This window comes from Bos taurus, chromosome 15 (assembly GCF_002263795.3).
Source record: "Bos taurus isolate L1 Dominette 01449 registration number 42190680 breed Hereford chromosome 15, ARS-UCD2.0, whole genome shotgun sequence".
Classification (NCBI taxonomy): domain Eukaryota; kingdom Metazoa; phylum Chordata; class Mammalia; order Artiodactyla; family Bovidae; genus Bos; species Bos taurus.
In genome coordinates, this window is record NC_037342.1 from 50,652,309 (window position 1) to 50,670,074 (window position 17,766).

The window sequence follows — 17,766 nt, forward strand, 5'->3', positions numbered from 1 at the left end:
TAAGGAACATCTGTACTGTTTCCATATTGGTTCCACAAATTTACATTCCCATCAACACCACACAATGGTTCCCCTTTCTCCATATCCTTGCCAGCATTTTTCATCTCTTAACTTTTTTATAATATCCATTCTAACGGGTTGGGGGTGATGCCTCATTGTGGTTTTAACTCACATTTCCCCGGTGATGTTGAGACTCTCTACATGTTCCTATTGACGGTTTGTATGTCTTCTTCAAAAAATGTGTAATCAGGTCTTTGCCTATTATTTAGTCAGGTTATTTCTTTTTGATTGTGTGTGTGTGTTATTTTGCTATTGAGTTTTGCTAACTGAGTTTCTTTTTTTTTTTTAATTTTATTTTATTTAACTTCACAATATTGTATTGGTTTTGCCATATATCAAAATGAATCTGCCACAGGTATACATGTGTTCCCCATCCTGAACCCTCCTCCCTCCTCCCTCCTCCCTCCCTACACCATCCCTCTGGGTCGTCCCAGTGCACCAGCCCCAAGCATCCAGTATCGTGCATCGAACCTGGACTGCCAACTCGTTTCATATATGATATTATACATATTTCAATGCCATTCTCCCAAATCATCCCACCCTCTCCCTCTTCCACAGAGTCCAAAAGACTGTTCTATACATCAGTGTCTCTTTTGCTGTCTCGTATACAGGATTATTGTTACCATCTTTTTAAATTCCATATATATGCGTTAGTATACTGTATTGGTGTTTTTCTTTCTGGCTTACTTCACTCTGTATAATAGGCTCCAGTTTCATCCACCTCATTAGAACTGATTCAAATGTATTCATTTTAATGGCTGAGTAATACTCCATTGTGTATATGTACCACTGCTTTCTTATCCATTCATCTGCTGATGGACATCTAGGTTGCTTCCATGTCCTGGCTATTATAAACAGTGCTGCGATGAACATTGGGGTACATGTGTCTCTTTCAATTCTGGTTTCCTCTGTGTGTATGCCCAGCAGTGGGATTGCTGGATCATAAGGCAGTTCTATTTCCAGTTTTTTAAGGAATCTCCACACTGTTCTCCATAGTGGCTGTACTAGTTTGCATTCCCACCAACAGTGTAAGAGGGTTCCCTTTTCTCCACACCCTCTCCAGCATTTATTGTTTGTAGACTTTTGGATCGCAGCCATTCTGACTGGCATGAAATGGTACCTCATAGTGGTTTGATTTGCATTTCTCTGATAATGAGTAATGAGAAAATAGAAAGAGAAATTAAGGAAACAATTGCATTCACCATTGCAACGAAAAGAATAAAATTCTTAGGAATATATCTACCTAAAGAAACTAAAGACCTATATATAGAAAACTATAAAACACTGGTGAAAGAAATCAAAGAGGACACTAATAGATGGAGAAATATACCATGTTCATGGATTGGAAGAATCAATATAGTGAAAATGAGTATACTACCCAAAGCAATTTATAGATTCAATGCAATCCCTATCAAGCTACCAACAGTATTCTTCACAGAGCTAGAACAAATAATTTCACAATTTGTATGGAAATACAAAAAAACCTCGAATAGCCAAAGCTATCTTGAGAAAGAAGAATGGAACTGGAGGCATCAACCTGCCTGACTTCAGGCTCTACTACAAAGCCACAGTCATCAAGACAGTATTGTACTGGCACAGACAGAAATATAGATCAATGGAACAAAATAGAAAGCCCAGAGATAAATCCATGTACATATGGACACCTTATCTTTGACAAAGGAGGCAAGAATATACAATGGATTAAAGACAATCTCTTTAACAAGTGGTGCTGGGAAAACTGGTCAACCGCTTGTAAAAGAATGAAACTAGAGCACTTTCTAACACCATACACAAAAATAAACTCAAAATGGATTATAGATCTCAACGTAAGACCAGAAACTATAACACTCCTAGAGGAGAACATAGGCAAAACACTCTCCGACTTACCTCAGAGCAGGATCCTCTATGACCCACCTCCCAGAATATAGGAAATAAAAGCAAAAATAAACAAATGGGACCTAATTAAACTTAAAAGCTTCTGCACAACAAAGGAAACTATAAGCAAGGTGAAAAGACAGCCTTCAGAATGGGAGAAAATAATAGCAAATGAAGCAACTGACAAACAACTAATCTCAAAAATATACAAGCAACTCCTACAGCTCAATCCCAGAAAAATAAATGACCCAATCAAAAAATGGACCAAAGAACTAAATAGACATTTCTCCAAAGAAGACATACAGATGGCTAACAAACACATGAAAAGATGCTCAACATCACTCATTATCAGAGAAATGCTGAGTGTCATTAGTTCCTTATATATTTGGATATCAACCCCTTAGCAGATACATGGTTTGCAAATATTTTCCCCTATTTCATAGTTACCTTTTCATTTTACTGATTGTTTCCTTTGCTGTGCAGGAGCTTATGGGGTCTTCCCAGGTGGCTCAGTAGTAAAGAATTTGCCTGTCAATGCAGGAGACACAGGAGACGTGGGTTTGATCCCTGGGTCCGGACTATCCCCTAGAGGAGGAAATGGCAACCCATTCCAGTATTTTTGCCTGAAAAATCCCATTGACAAGAGGAACATGGTGGGCTACAGTCCATGGGGTCACAAAGAGTCAGACATGACTGAGCGCGCATGCAGGAGCTTTTCAGTTTGATATAGTCTTACTTCTTATTTTGTTTTTGTGTGATATCAAGAAAATCATTGCCAAGACCGGTGCCAAGAAGTTTTTCTCCATGTTTTCTTCTAAGATTTTTACAGTTTTGGGACTTAGAGTTAAGTCTTTAATTCACTTCAGGTTAACTTTTGTTTATGGTGTAAGGTAAGGGCCTAATTTCAATCTTTTGCATATGAATATCCAATTTTCCTAACACCATTTATTAAGAGATTGTCCTTTCCTCTTTGAGAATTCTTGACATCCTTGTCAAAGATTAACTGACCAATATACAAGGGTTTATTTCTGGGCTTTTTTTTTCTGTTCCACTGGTCCCATTTCTAATTCAGAATAAAAGTTTATTATATCTCAAGTGTATATATTATTAAATGAATACATATTCTGTCTAGATGTTTTAGTAGATAAGTTTATTATAGGAAATAATTCTCATTGTTTAATATGACTTAGTTTAGTTTTTATATTTCTGTTTTTCTTGGGCCCTATGTATACACTGAGAAGTCTCTAAGAGAATAAGCTAACTTCCCCAAGGTCAAACACATCACTTGTGGAAAATCCAGTACCCAAATCTAATTTTGATCCAACAGCTCATGCTCTTTCCTCAATACTACCCTTCTCAAGGTAACATAGCATTCTATCTTTCAAAATCACAACAAATTGTTTTGTTCACAGTCAACACAACCCTTACTTCATAAATCTCTACAAAGTAAGCAAAGGAATTGCAAGATCCTATGTTGATAATCATACCACCTGTCATACAAACTCAGCAGAGTTTCCACTGTGAAGACAAAGTACTAACCACACATTCTCGAATCTGCCTGGTCTTAACACCATAAATGATGGGGTTTAACATAGGAGGAGCTAACATGCAGACATTTGCAAGCAGAATGTGGATATAAGGAGGAACATGATGCTCAAACCGCTGGGCAATTATGGTAAAAATGCCAGGCAAGTAGAACATGGAAATGACACCAAGGTGGGAGCCACATGTGCCTAGGGCCTTTTGCAGAGCTCCTCGGGAGGGAAGCTGGAAGACTGCATTGAGGATGAAGATGTAGGAAACTAAGATGAGCAAGGCATCTACCACTACAGTAGAGAGAAGGACAGACAAACCATACCAGACATTAACACGAATATCAGCACAAGCAAATTTGGCAACAGCCATGTGCTCACAGTAGGTATGTGGTAGCATGTTGCTATGGCAGAAAGGCAGTCTTTTCACCAGGAACACATCTGGAAGGATCACAGAGAAACTCCTCAGGACCACAGCCAGACCAACCCTTATGATTACTGCACGACTGAGCACTGTGGTATAGCGCAATGGGTCACAGATGGCTACATAGCGGTCAAATGCCATGGCCAACAGAATTCCTGATTCAGCAATGAAGGTGGCATGGATGAAGAAGATTTGGGTGACACAACCATCAAGGGAAATCTCTCCAGCATGGAACCAGAATATGGCCAGGGCTTTGGGCACAGTGGTAGTGGACAGGATGAGGTCTGCCACACCCAGCATACAGAGGAAGAAGTACATGGGTTCATGGAGGCTGCGTTCAGTCATGATGATGAAGACAAGGAGGCTATTCCCTAGGACAGCAACAAGGTAGGAAAGAAGAAAGGGGAGGGAGATCCATGTGTGCTGGTCTTCCAGGCCAGGGATCCCCAGCAGAATGAAGAGTGAATGGCTGGGACTAGTGTGGTTGGGGGTTGCCATGCCCAGGATGAGTCATCTGGATGTTGGTGTATGGGATTTGGCAGTCATCTCTTTTCTCTTTCCAAAAAGGTGACTTGATCTGGAGTGGGGGAAATGGAAACAGATCACTTTTCTCTGGGTGAGAAGTGGAAATGGTCCTGGTTAGAAACCAGGAAACATGGGTTAAAAGTCCTTGCCATTCTATTCAACAGTTATGTTATCTTGGTAACATTACTTCCCTGCTCTGGGTCTCTCTTTTATTTGTCACTTTAAAACTAAAGTCAGGGAGAATGTAGATTAGATATTTGTAAGTGAGTTCTCCCAGCTCTAGAATGCCATAGACCTTAGCATCAGGTTGTTATAAACAGTTGAGAGCTGTGAATAACCCTGCATTTTCCACCTTATCAGAATGTGACCTACATCTCAAAAGGAAAATGGTAACTGAATTCATTATCAATTTAACAAACCTTACTGAACACATACCATGGCTCCTGGAGGACCTCCCTGAGAAAAGTCAGACAATTAAAATATCTATACAATACAGATAGTGTATAGGAAAAGTTAAACACAGGAGCTGTGGAAACATGGAAAGCTTCCTAGAAGTTCAGAAAAGCATTTCTAAAGGTGCCAATCTGAGCTGAACCTTGAAAAATAAACAAGAGTTTGCCAAGTAGTCATGTGAGGAGGAAGAACATGAACAAAGTCACAAAGATCTGAAAGGACAAGGAGTTTGTAGGGAAATTATAATGATTCAGGGTTACTATACCCTGGAGGATATGGCAGGAAATGATAGGAAATAATGTGAGGCAGTGAAGTAGGGGTCAACACACTGAGGGTTCTGGGTACTGATGTAAGGAGTTTAGGCTTTATGTTGAAGCAGGAAGAGCCACTGAAGGGTTTGCCGTAAGAGAGGGGCATGGTGAAGTTTGCATTTGAGGTCACTCTCTCTCTGGCTCTGCTGTGTAGGAAGGATGTGGAAGGGAGGAGGCAGGTTGGAAAACAGGGACCAGGGACAAGATCAACTGAGAGTATCTCTGCTCTAAGGGCTGCACGTGCATTTTCTCAATCAACATAACAGGAAATGACTGTAGTCATTTTCCCATTTTACTGATGGAGAGCAAACAGAGCTTAGAGAGATTTTCATCCCCCACCCTCCACCCAAGTTCACCTGGCTAGTAAATGGTGAAGCTAGGATTGGCTACCCACGGATGCTTTGAAAATCACACGAGATGCTTTGAAAATCACACAATGTCCACCTCACTCCACCTGGGTCCCCTTCATCAGGTGATTGCGATTTCCTGGTTCCTGGTTCAAGGAAAAAAATCTGTTACTTCCCTTAACCATTCTCATTCCGCAAGCTACAAATTTATATTTGAATTGTCTTCTCCCTCTTTCTCCTACTCAAGGCTCAGCTCTCCATCTGTGCACTGGACCCCAACCTTCTTTCCATCAATCTGTCACTCTGGTCATTTCAAACTCTCCCTCTCTGTTGACTCCTTCTCCTTGCTGTGTCTCTTCCCCCATTCATCTCTGTTTCACAAAAGCAGGGGTGTGCTCTCTCTTCATTTATCCCCTTACCACCCTCCCAATCTTTACCCCAGGCCATTTTGCTTATAACACCTGCCGAGGTCCAGCCCCGGCTGATCCAGGGTATTCGAAGGAGAGACGGCCTAGGCGACTATTTATTTATTTATTCATCAAAGATATAAAGAATAATAGAATGAGGATAGCTCAGTAGGAAAATTCAGTGGAGAAAAGAAGCTGAGTAGCTTGGTTTACGCGGAAAATCAATATAACCCGTGACACCAGGTTAGCTCTGACCACGGAGGCCGCAGGCACCCTCTCGAATAGCAGAAGGCGCCCCACCTTAGACACCTTCTCAAGTGGGTCTTAGAAGACCAGGCAAATAAATGGTCGCAGAGGATATCCACGCTTCAGATGGAGACTCAGCTGGAAGTTAAGGGGAAGAATGACATGCGGAGACCAAGCGTTGGTGAGCAAGGCCGGTAGCTTTATTTTCAACAGGGGCTTATATACCCTAAGTTACACATAGAGGATAATAGGGGATGCAAAGTCAGCAGTCTTTGATCCTTATCAAAAACCAGGGTTTCTTTCCTGCAAATTTATCGTATACAAATCGTTTAGGTGATTTACATCATCTTCTGGCCAGAAGGCTTATTAACATTTTATGACTCTTGACAAAGACTTATCAACAAAGACTTATTTTCCCTAAAAGTAATTATTTTAAGGTTTGGCACCATCTTCCGAAGATAAAATTGCATTCCTATAGGGCAGATGTGTAATGGGTTTACAACAAAGGAAAGAATTTATTACCTTAAGGGTCTAAAGTTACTAACACCAAGGCCACTACTTATTTTTTCTACATACCAACTATATTAATTAATACACATTCAAGGATACAATTCAGGGGATGTGAAAACTTGGCAGCAAGCATTGGCTCATCAATGAAATCTTTTACTAGTTTTATTCTGACAGTTTCTAACTCTCTGAGAGGCTCTAAGCTATTTGAATATCTTAAGCTTCCCCGTGCCTCTCGAGGCTGGGAGACTGTAAACAATCGTATGCATAGCTGTAGGAGTCCGGGTAAACTTGTCAGGCGAATTAGAGAGCGAGATGGTGGTGGGGGACAGCCCCCAGTAGTCAGAGGTGAGAGCACAAAGCAATAAAGTAGGCAGACTCTGTTTTTTGGGGGGTAGATGCTCGAGAATATCCAGGGGGACTCCTGAGGCTCGATCCCGCCTTTGCGTATGCTGAGCCTCCTTCCTCATGACCTTTGTCACGAATGGAATGCCTCACCGGCTCCCGGCAAACACCTAAAACTTCCTTTTCCTTTTTCAGTGCTTCTCATTGTGGTAAGTCACATATTATAAATCATACTATTTTAGCCATATCTGACTGCACGTTTCAGTGGCACTAAGTGCATCCACATTGCTGTTCAACTCTCATCATGATCCATCTCTGAATATTTTATCTTTCTAAACTGAAACTCTTCCTATTAAACACTAACTCCCCATTCCCTCCCCCACCACTCTTACCCCCAGCCCCTGGCATCTGCCAATGTTCTTTCTGAGAATTTTATTATCTAGGTACCTTGTATAAGTAGAATCAAACAGTACTTGTCTGCACCTAATGTATATTGGAATGCATTTTTTAAGGTTAACTTAATATTCCCTGTTAGTTCAGTTGGTAAAGAATCCACCTGCAATGCAGGAGACCACAGTTCAATTCCAGGTCAGAAAGATCCCCTGGAGAAGTGATAGTCTACCCACTCCAGTATTCTTAGGCTTCCCTTGTGACTCAGCTGGTAAAGAATCTGCCTGCAATGTGGGAGACCTGGGTTTGATCCCTGGGTCAGGAAGATCCCATGGAGAAGGGAAAGGCTAACCACTCCAGTATTCTGGCCTGGAGAATTCCATGGACTGTATAATCCATGGGGTTGCAAAGAGTCAGACATGACTGAGCGATTTGCACTTAAATATATGTCCTACAAACAGATTGCATCTCTTTTTTTTCCCCCTCTACTGTACAATAGGTTCTCATTAATTGTCTGTTTTGTGCATAGTGGTGTGTATATGTCAATTCCAATCTCGTACAGAATGAAGTAAGTCAGAAAGAGAAAAACAATATTGTATATTAATGCATATATGTGGAATCTAGAAAAATGGTACAGATGAACCTATCTGCAAACCAGAAATAGAGACATTAATATCATTAGTTAGACATTAGTATCATTAATACTTCTTTGATTATAGCAACCATTACTACTGTTAGATATATTTATTATTTCTAATTATTGTACAAAACCTATGGAATTGAAAGTATTACTAGTTCGTGCAAAAAGAAACTAATCTCAGATAAGCAACAGCCCAAAGTCAAACAACCTGTTAGAGGCTAAGCTGATATTTGAGTCCCAGATTATTAGAGTCAAACCTTCCATTAGTTTTAGAAACAGACATTTTTGTTTGTTGATTACCTAACCATTTGTCTTTGGCACCCTCTCCACTCCCTTCTCATTCTCTTATTTCTCCAGAATGTCTAAGACATGTAAACAATGTAACACAGGAAAATTTATATGGACTTTAGACCTACCTGAGTTCAATTCCAGCTCTGCTTGCTACAAATCCACATACACACATACAGTCTTCCATTCGTATTACCGTATTATCAGACACATTCATTTATACAGTCACAACATACATTATTTACTCATACAAATTTTGATGATTTACATGCTAGCACACATTTTCCCTGTTCACACAAAACAGCCCTTCACCATAAGCACACACACACACATTTATAAATTTGCCTTCATATATATACCCACCCAAACTCACAGTCATTAACCCTTCAAATTCACTGTCACTTATCTAAGTCATAACTTTGCCTATCTCCATTCAGTATACTGGCTCTCCTCTCATTAAATCAGTTTCCTTAAGGAGGTGGATATTCCAAAGTTTATTCAGCCCTTGCCCCTGCTTCCAGTCTGACAGTCCTCTAATCTACGCCAGAAGGAAGAACTCTCTCTGGGAATGCGATTCACAAGATAACCTCCTGCTTCACCAGTTCCCTCTGGAATTGCCCAAATATGAGTCAGAGATGTAAAATATCAACACTGATTGGCACTCTATATCAGCAATCATCAAACTGCAGCCAGTGGGCCAAATCCTGCCCACCACCTTCTTTTATAAATAAAATGTTATTGAAACACAGCCATACCCAGTTATTTACATATTGTCTATGACTGCTTTCATGGAACAGATTGAGTAGTTGCAACAGAGACAATGTTCAAAACTTAAAGTATTTGCTGTTACTCTACAAAAACTTTTTGGTGATCTCCATTTTAAAATAATCTTGTATGATTTATTATTTATGAAGGAAAGGCAATTTTCCCAAGGTCACAGAGGAACTGAGTTAAGATTTCTTGCCTCTCATTCCACTATTTCCACCATGCCACAAAGCTTCTGCAGGCACATTTTTGTCTGCCCTGACTCTGCTCTCAAGGGATGGAGAATTCCAAAGAGAACCTCTATTGGGTGACCAAATGGTGAAGGCAATCCATTATTGTTTCCCATGTCTCTCATTAATAAACTCAGCATGTCCCACCTCCTTTATCCCCACCATTCCTGCCCACAGGCAGAAGGACCCAAAGAGGCACCAGGCTACCCTGGTCAGTACCAACCTACATCTCTCCTCACTCCAAACTGTCATCGTAGCCATTTGGAACCACAGACTGGAGCCATGCCCCTGCCTAGATGGCAGGGTATTCCCATAACCAGCAGACTGTGTTCAGTGGCCAGGGGATAAAGCTGGAGGAGAAACTGCAGGGCAAGTTATTTGTTCTCTGAGTATCTCTGGGGACCATGGTCTTATTTATGTTGTCTTTCTTTTCCCCCAGGACCTCCTCTATTGCTGGTCTCCTCAGTGACATAACCGGAAAGTCCTTAGCCCTTCTTGTCTGAGTGCTGGAAGCCTCATGTGGAAAGTGTGCCTGATAGGTTATATGAGCTTAGGAAAGGAGTTGTGAGAAAAGATTTGGAATGAGTGTCTGACTCTTTGCAACCTCATGGACTGTAGCCTGCCAGGCTCCTCTGTCCATGAGATTTCCCAGGCAAGAATAATGGAGTGGGTTGCCATTTCCTTCTCCAATCCCAATCAGGGATTGAACCTAAGTCTTCTGTGTCTCCTGCTTGGCAGGCAGATTCTTTACCACTGAGTCACCTGGGAAGCCCTAATGAACCAATACGGATACATTATTATTAATGAAAGTCTGTAGCTTATATCAGGGTACATTCTATGTTGTATAGTTTATGGGTTTTAAAAAATGTATAGTGACATGTGTACACCATTAGAGTGCTGTTCAGAATATTTTCAAAAGCTTAAAAATACTTGCAGGCCTCCTATTTATCCCTCTTCTGTTCCCTCAGAATCTCTCAAAGCCAAGGATTTTTTTTTTTTTACTATCTCTGTAGTTTTGCCTTTTTCCAGAATTCCATAAGATTTGTATCATACAGTATGTACCTTTACAGATCACCTTATTTTGCTTAGCATAATGCTTTTAAATTTCCCCCACATCTTTTTGTGGCTTCGTATCTCTCCTTTTTCTATTGTTGAATAATATTCCATTGTTTGGATGTACCAGAGTTTGCTTCCAAAATTTGGCAATTATGCACAAAGTTTCTGTAAATATCTGTGTGTAGGCTTTTCTGTAGACATAAGTTGTCAACTAGTTGGGTAAATACTAAGAAGCGTGGTTGCTAGATCATGTGGTAAGAGTCTGTTTAGCTTTGTAAGAAATTGAGGAACTGAAGAAGCCATTTCCAAAGTGGCTTTACCATTTTCATTTCTGCCAGCAATGAGTAAGAGTCCTGTTGATCCATATTCTTAACAACATTTACTATTGTCAGGGTATCGGTTTTAGCCATTCTAATAGGTATGTAGTGGTATTTCATTGTTGTTTTAATTTTCATTTCCTTAATGAAGTATGCTGATATTGGGTATTTTTCATATCTTCATGTGACATCTCAATGGATTCTCCTCACCAGAAACAGCTACTGGTTAATTTCTCAGTGTTCCCCCCTGCCATACAATACAGTTACTGCAATTTTTTGCACAAATAATGTTTTGCATGTTCATGGCTTTGAATGCTCAACCTAACATTTCTTATTGGTGTCCAAAGAACAAACAGAGGAATTATTCCTTGATAGGAGAGACAGCTCCTCCAGCAAGATGGAAGAAAAGGATGGTGGGAGCAGATATGTGCATGTATGTGCTGAATATAGAGATGTTTTAAATTTTAGTGTCTTGAATTTCTGTGAGTTTCTTACTGATTAGTTCTGATTTAGCAGGCAAGATTTTCTGTCAAAGTTAAATAGGTAAGTTCTTGAATCAAGGTTGAAGGTTTGAATAGGGTGTGTACATGAATCATTAATTAGGTGGAATGGGAGAATGAGCTGACTTGAGCAGATGTGTAAATTTGCTGGGTTCTGTTGGTAGTCTAGGTTGATAATCATTTAATGGCACCACTCTGCTCCCCTGGTGAGTACCTAAATCTAGTTGTTAATTTGGTTTATAATAATGTGGGGGTGGATCAGAAAGAATGGAGGAAAAGATTTAAAGGATTTGAGAATACTTAGAAGAAATTTAGGGCTTCCCAGGTGGCGCAAGTAGCAAAGAACCTGCTTGCCAATGCAGGAGCCATATGAAACACAGGTCCGATCCCTGAGTCAGGAAGATCCCCTGGAGGAGGGCACAGCAACTCACTCCAGTATTCTTGCCTGGAGAATCCCATGGACAGAGGAGCCTGGCAGTTTACAGTCCATAGGTTCCCAGAATCAAACACGATTGAAACAACTTAGCAGCAGCAGCAGCAAAAGAAATTTATTATTAATATAATGAAGAGCATGGAATCTAAACTTAATTTTAAGCACACAAGGTGGGTTGGTGATTTAGAAAGAAACTTGTAGTGTTATTAGATTAACCATCCTAGCAAGGTTGAACAATAAGCTTCATTAACCCATACTTGGACAAGTACTTGTGACTAGACAGTGGGATGTTTGAATTAATGAATTCGAAAGTGGAGAAAGGAAATGGTTATGAGAGTGCATAACTACAGTGGGGTTAAGGGAAAGGCAACTGAGTTTAGGAGGAAATAGAATCAAGAGCACAGGATGAAGAATTAAGTTTTCCACGCGGACACCAAAGTCCCTATGGTACTAGTGTAATGGCTTGCATGCGTTTTTGAAAGAGTTGAGAGGAACTTAAGACAGCACTGAAGAGTAGAAGGGAGATAGCATGAGTCTCAAAGCAGCACTAGTCTTTAAGAACACGAATGAGCATTATTTTGGGGAAAAAAAAAACTGGGAAATATTTGGAAATAAAAATGGCCCCCAAATGGGCTTTAAAATATGAAGAGCTTTAAAAACTTTAAAATATGAAGAGCTTCTACAAGTTCCAAATATATGGCACCAAAGTATCAATGAACAAAAATACTTAACTGGAGGATTTTGTTTTGTATGTTACCAATGAAAAAATTTAACTTTGTCAAAAAAAAAGAACAGTAAATAATTATTAAAGTATGGAAATTTTGCATCAATAAAAATTATATGGAAATAGAAAATAGCCATAACAATTTATTTCTTTTGAACATTGTATATTTAAATATAATCCAGAACATATACAGAAGTTTATACATAACTATACTTATCAAAGAATATTTTCTTATTGAAGTATATTGTGTTAGTTCCAGGTGTACATTATGATTTTCAGATTATTTTCCATTATAAGTTATTACAAGATGCTGAATATTGTTGGGTCTTCCCTGCTGGCACAGATGTAAAGAATCTGCCGGCAATGTATGCGACCTGGACTCAACTCCTGGGTCGGGAAGATCCCCTGGAGAAGAGAATGGCAACCCCCTGCAGTATTCTTGCCTGGGAAATCCCATGAACAGAGGAGCCTGGCAGGCTACAGCCCAAAGGGTCATGAGTCAGACATGACTTAGTGACTAAAACACACTGGTTCATTAAATGTAACAAAGTACCACACTAATGCAGATGGTAATAAGGAAAACTCTCTGATCGAGGGAGGAGGAAAGGGGTAAGAGGTATACAGGAACTCTCTGTTCTTTCCACTCAATTTTTCTGTAAACCTAAACTTACTGTTAAAAAATATATTAATTTTTAGCAATCTTTGAAATTAAAATAGTGGATTGTTTAAGCAGCTTATTAGATAGAGCTAAAGAAATCTGATAAAGCTAGACAGTGTATTGAAGAGCAGAGACATTACTTTGATGACCAAGGTCCATAAAGTCAAAGCAATAGTTTTCCCGGTAGTCAAGTATGGATGTTAAAGTGGGATTGGGAATAAGCCTGAGTGCCAAAGAATTGATGCTTTTGAACTGCAGTGTTAAAGAAGACTCTAGAGAGTCCCTTGGACTGCAAGGAAATCAAGCCGGTCAATCCTAAAGGAAATCAAGCCTGAATATGCATTGGAAGGACTGATGCTGAAGTTGAAGCTGAAGCTCCAATACTTTGGCCACCTGATGTGAAGAGCCAACTCATTGGAAAAGACCCTGATGCTGGGAAAGATTGAAGGCAGGAGGAGGAGACAGCAGAGGATGAGATGGTTGGATAGCATCACTGGCTCATTGAACATGAATCTGAGCAAATGCTGGGAGATACTGAAGGACAAGGAAGCCTGGTGTGCTGCAATCCATGGGGTTGCAAAGAGTTGGACATGACTTAGTGACTGAACAAGAGCAACAACAACAAAGGGATCATTAGAAATTTAAAAATAGATTAGAAAAAGGCATCCTGCACAGTGGGGGAAGGCCAGGTTAGGAGAAATTGTGAAAGTAGCACGGACATATAAACACTATCGTGTGTAAAATAGATAACCAGCAGGAAGCTGCTACATAACACGGGAAGTTTAGTTTGGTGCTTTGTAATGATCTTGAGGGGTGAAATGAGGGGGAGGAAAGGCACAAGAGGGAGGGGAAATATATATATAAATATGACTGATTCATGTTAATGTATGACAGAGAACACCACAACTCTGTAAAGCAATTATCTTCCAAAGAATAAAATAAAGGGAAAAAAAAAGGAAAAATGTATCCCAATATGACACAAAGAAATAGAGTTACAAAATAATAATGAAGGGTTAAATTTCTTGTAGAAAAGAAATAGAATATAGAGCTTTTAAAAAAAATCTTGTTTCATAAGAAATGTAATTGGACTACAGTCATCAGTTAAAATTCAAAAATTATCAGATATTATGGAAAAAATAAAATTTTATGTGGTTTAAAAGTCATAAGCTTTAAAACCATATAGGCACACAATGCTTGGGAGAAAGAATATAAAATTGTTTACTAAGAAAACACTAACCAATAGAAAACCTAACCAGTTATATTCATATTCAACTAAATAGTATACTTACAATTTCAAAACCGCTAAGAAGATCAGTTGTTCCAGAGCAAAACTTACAAGAATTACAAGAAACTGGCAAATAATAATTACTGTGAGAAAAATAACTCTTTTCCCAATAATTGTTGAATATTTTAAATTAAAAAAAATATTTTAAATATTTAAATTGTTGAAGTTTTGAACAATACAGCTAATAAGCTTCTTCTTCCTCATTCCTTAACTCATATGACATGTTAGAAAGTTTCCAACAGTTTTATTGCATAACAAACATATTATATAATGTTACAGAAAAAAAGTTAACTATACCTGTGCAGAAAGATGTAATCATATAAAAACTGAAAAACATACTAAAATTTAATAATTATGCCTCAGTTTTCTCTTTATTGGTCATTGAAGTTTGTTTTCTTTATTTTGTTTAGTTTTGTTTATTTATTTACATAGAGTCTTGAAAATTAAATATAAATATGTATACCATAAAAAATAGAAGACAAATCTAAGACTAATAGTCAGATCTTAGATTGAAGAAAATAGACCAAGGTTAAAACAATGAAACCCACAAAGGAAAAGAATGATGGATTTGAAAATATTTAATTTCTTTCTTTAAGTAAAACAAAAGATAACCAAAGAAAGAAAATTAAAGAAATTAATATTTAAACAACCTGAAAAATACTTTCAATAAATATTAATACCTTGGGGAAGTTATATATCCTCTCTGAGCTTCAAACTACAAGTCTGTAAAAAGGAAAGAATAGAAACAATAACAAGTCTGAACTGACATGACAAATAAGGTGTAAAATGTTTTGCACAAATTCAATAAATAGTTGTTACTATTAATCCACAGAGAAATACAATATGCAATAACCACAATATAAATTCTTCAAGGTGTCTATTAATAAATTCAAAGTAAAGGAAAATGAAAAAATGATTTTACCATATCACACAGCAAATTTCTAAAAATAGAACTATTTACTAAATGCTAGTAGTGTGTTTGTTGCTCAGTCGTGTCTGACCCTGTGATCCTATGACTGTAGCCCACCAGTTTCCTCTGTCCATGGAATTTTCCAGGCAAGAATACTGGGGTGAGTTGCCATTCCCTTCTCCAGGAGATCTTCCCAACCCAGGAATCAAACCCAGGTCTCCTGCATTGCAGGCAGATTCTTTAACATCTGAGCAACTAGGGAAGCTAGTAAGAGTGAAATAAATTTTGACATATATTTCTGACAAGAGTAAAAATTAAGAGTAACTTCTCTAGAAGCAATTTTCCAATGTGCCAGATGAGTCTAAAATCTTGATACCCTTCCTTAAGGCTAAAATCATGCAAATCTTGGGACTTCCCTGGTGGTCCAGTGGCTAAGACTCTGCACCCCTAATGCAGGGGGCTGAGTTCGCTCCCTGGTCCAGGAACTAGATGCCACATGTCACAACTAAGATATGAATATGTATGTAGTTGTAGTTGTTACAATTATATATACACACACACACACACACACACACACACACACACATAAATTCTGGATGATTATACACCAAAATGTACAACAGATTTCTCTGGGTAGTAGAATCATGTGCAAGTTTAATCTTCATCTTATTACTTTTCTATAGAATATTTATTTAAAAGAAAATGTTTTCAAAAGAAGTATAAACAATATGGTCTCATGTTGTAGAGAAAGTAGTACTTCACCTTGAGATGAAGTGGTTGTAATGACCTCACTGGGTAGGTGACACCAAGCTGAGCCTTGAAAGAAATGGTGTGAATTCATTAAAACGTCAAGAAAAGTAGAGGGCATTCCAGACAAGTGGATCATTCAGGAAAACTGTACCAAGACACCTGAAAACATGGCTGAACATGGAGAAGTTAGAGATATGCAGTTCCTTGAGACAAAATCATAGACTGTGTGAAAGTGACATGGAAATAGTTGCTGGTAAGGAAACCTGCATTTATTCTGTACCATTTTGAGGGTAATGATCTTTGAGAAACAATCCCCAAAAGTCAAAAGTTAGAAGTATAGCACCTCTTCATGCCCATCATACTTTGAGTAAGCATATGAAGAAATGAAGGTTTTACATGAGTGTCCAGAGATGTGTGAGATGTCTTGGGACTTAACAGCCCAAGACAGAAAGCCTACTTTTTTTTAATCTAATTGGGACTTAATATTACATTTGACTATTCCCAAAGTTGAACTGAATATTAATGAGTTAGACATGACTGCCAAAGAACAACCTGTCCACTCCCAAATAATAAGATGTAAGTGTCTCAGTCAATCCACAGGCATGGCTTTCAGACTGATTAGAGAGGTAAGGCTCACAGGATCAATTAAGTTGCTCCAGAGCCCATAACTCCATGAGTCATTTTTCCTACTGACTCAGTACTAGTTCTCTTGTTCACTGCTGCCAAAGTACATCTCATGAAGGATCACAATTTCTGAGAAACCAGTCTCTGTCATCCCCAAAGTCATTTCTGCTTATTAAACAATACATAAACCACTTGGTCTCATATCTGTTTTGTCTTGACTCCATAAATGATGGGATTAAGCATAGGTGGAGCAAGCATGCTGATGCTGGCCAGTAGGATGTGGATGTGTAGTGGGATGTCATGTTCAAAGCTCTGAGTGAGGACTGAGAATGTGCCAGGCCCATAAAAAAGGATGATGATGCAGACATGGGAGCCACATGTGTTTAGAGGCTTTGTGACAAGCCTCTTGGGAAGCGATGAGGAAGACAGCACAGAGAATCAGAACATAGGAAACAAAAATGAGGGGAATATCTAGGATCACTGTTGACATCAAGACAAAAAATCCATACTAGATGTTTACTTGGATGGCATCACAGGCATACTTGGCCAAGACGATGTGTTCACAGAATGTATGTGGGAGGATGTTATTTCTGCAAAAGTGCAGCCTCTTCAGAAGAAATACCATGGGGAAAATTGTACAATGTGCTCCCAAGAAAACAGCCACACGAATTTTCCCTGTCACAGAGTCGGTGAGTATTGTGGTATATCTCAGTGGGTAACATATTGCAATGTAGCGATCAAATGCCATAATTAGCAAGATGCTTGACTCAGAAATGAAGGAGGAATGCTGAAAGTAGAGTTGGGCAATGCAGCTACTAAGAGAGATTTCCCAACTGTCGCAGCAGAAAATGGCCAATGCCTTGGGTTCTGTGGTTGAGGCAAAGACAATGTCAAGTGCAGCCAGCATACAGAGGAAAAGATACATAGGTTCATGGAAGCTGCTCTTGATGAGGACGATGAAGATGAACAGACCATTTCCAAGGAGGGCAAAACATAGGAGATGAAGAAGGTGATGGAAATCCACATGTGTAGGTCTTCTCGGCCTGGAATGCCCAGCAGATAGAAGACTATATGGTTAACATCGGTGTGGTTGCAGCCATCCAGTCCTAAGACAGGCTACTGTGAACTTTTCCTGAATTTCTCCTAATAGAGACAAAGAGAAAT

General features: G+C 39.0%; 1 protein-coding gene and 1 pseudogene across 1 annotated transcript; both read right to left on the reverse strand.

Moving 5' to 3' along the window:
* Window positions 1-3,438: 3,438 nt before the first annotated feature.
* OR52B3 (olfactory receptor family 52 subfamily B member 3) lies at window positions 3,439-4,389 on the reverse strand. Its single transcript, NM_001390003.1, has one exon. The coding sequence runs from the start codon at window positions 4,387-4,389 to the stop codon at window positions 3,439-3,441; it is 951 nt and encodes a 316-aa protein (NP_001376932.1).
* Window positions 16,762-17,667, reverse strand: OR52B27P (olfactory receptor family 52 subfamily B member 27, pseudogene; annotated as a pseudogene).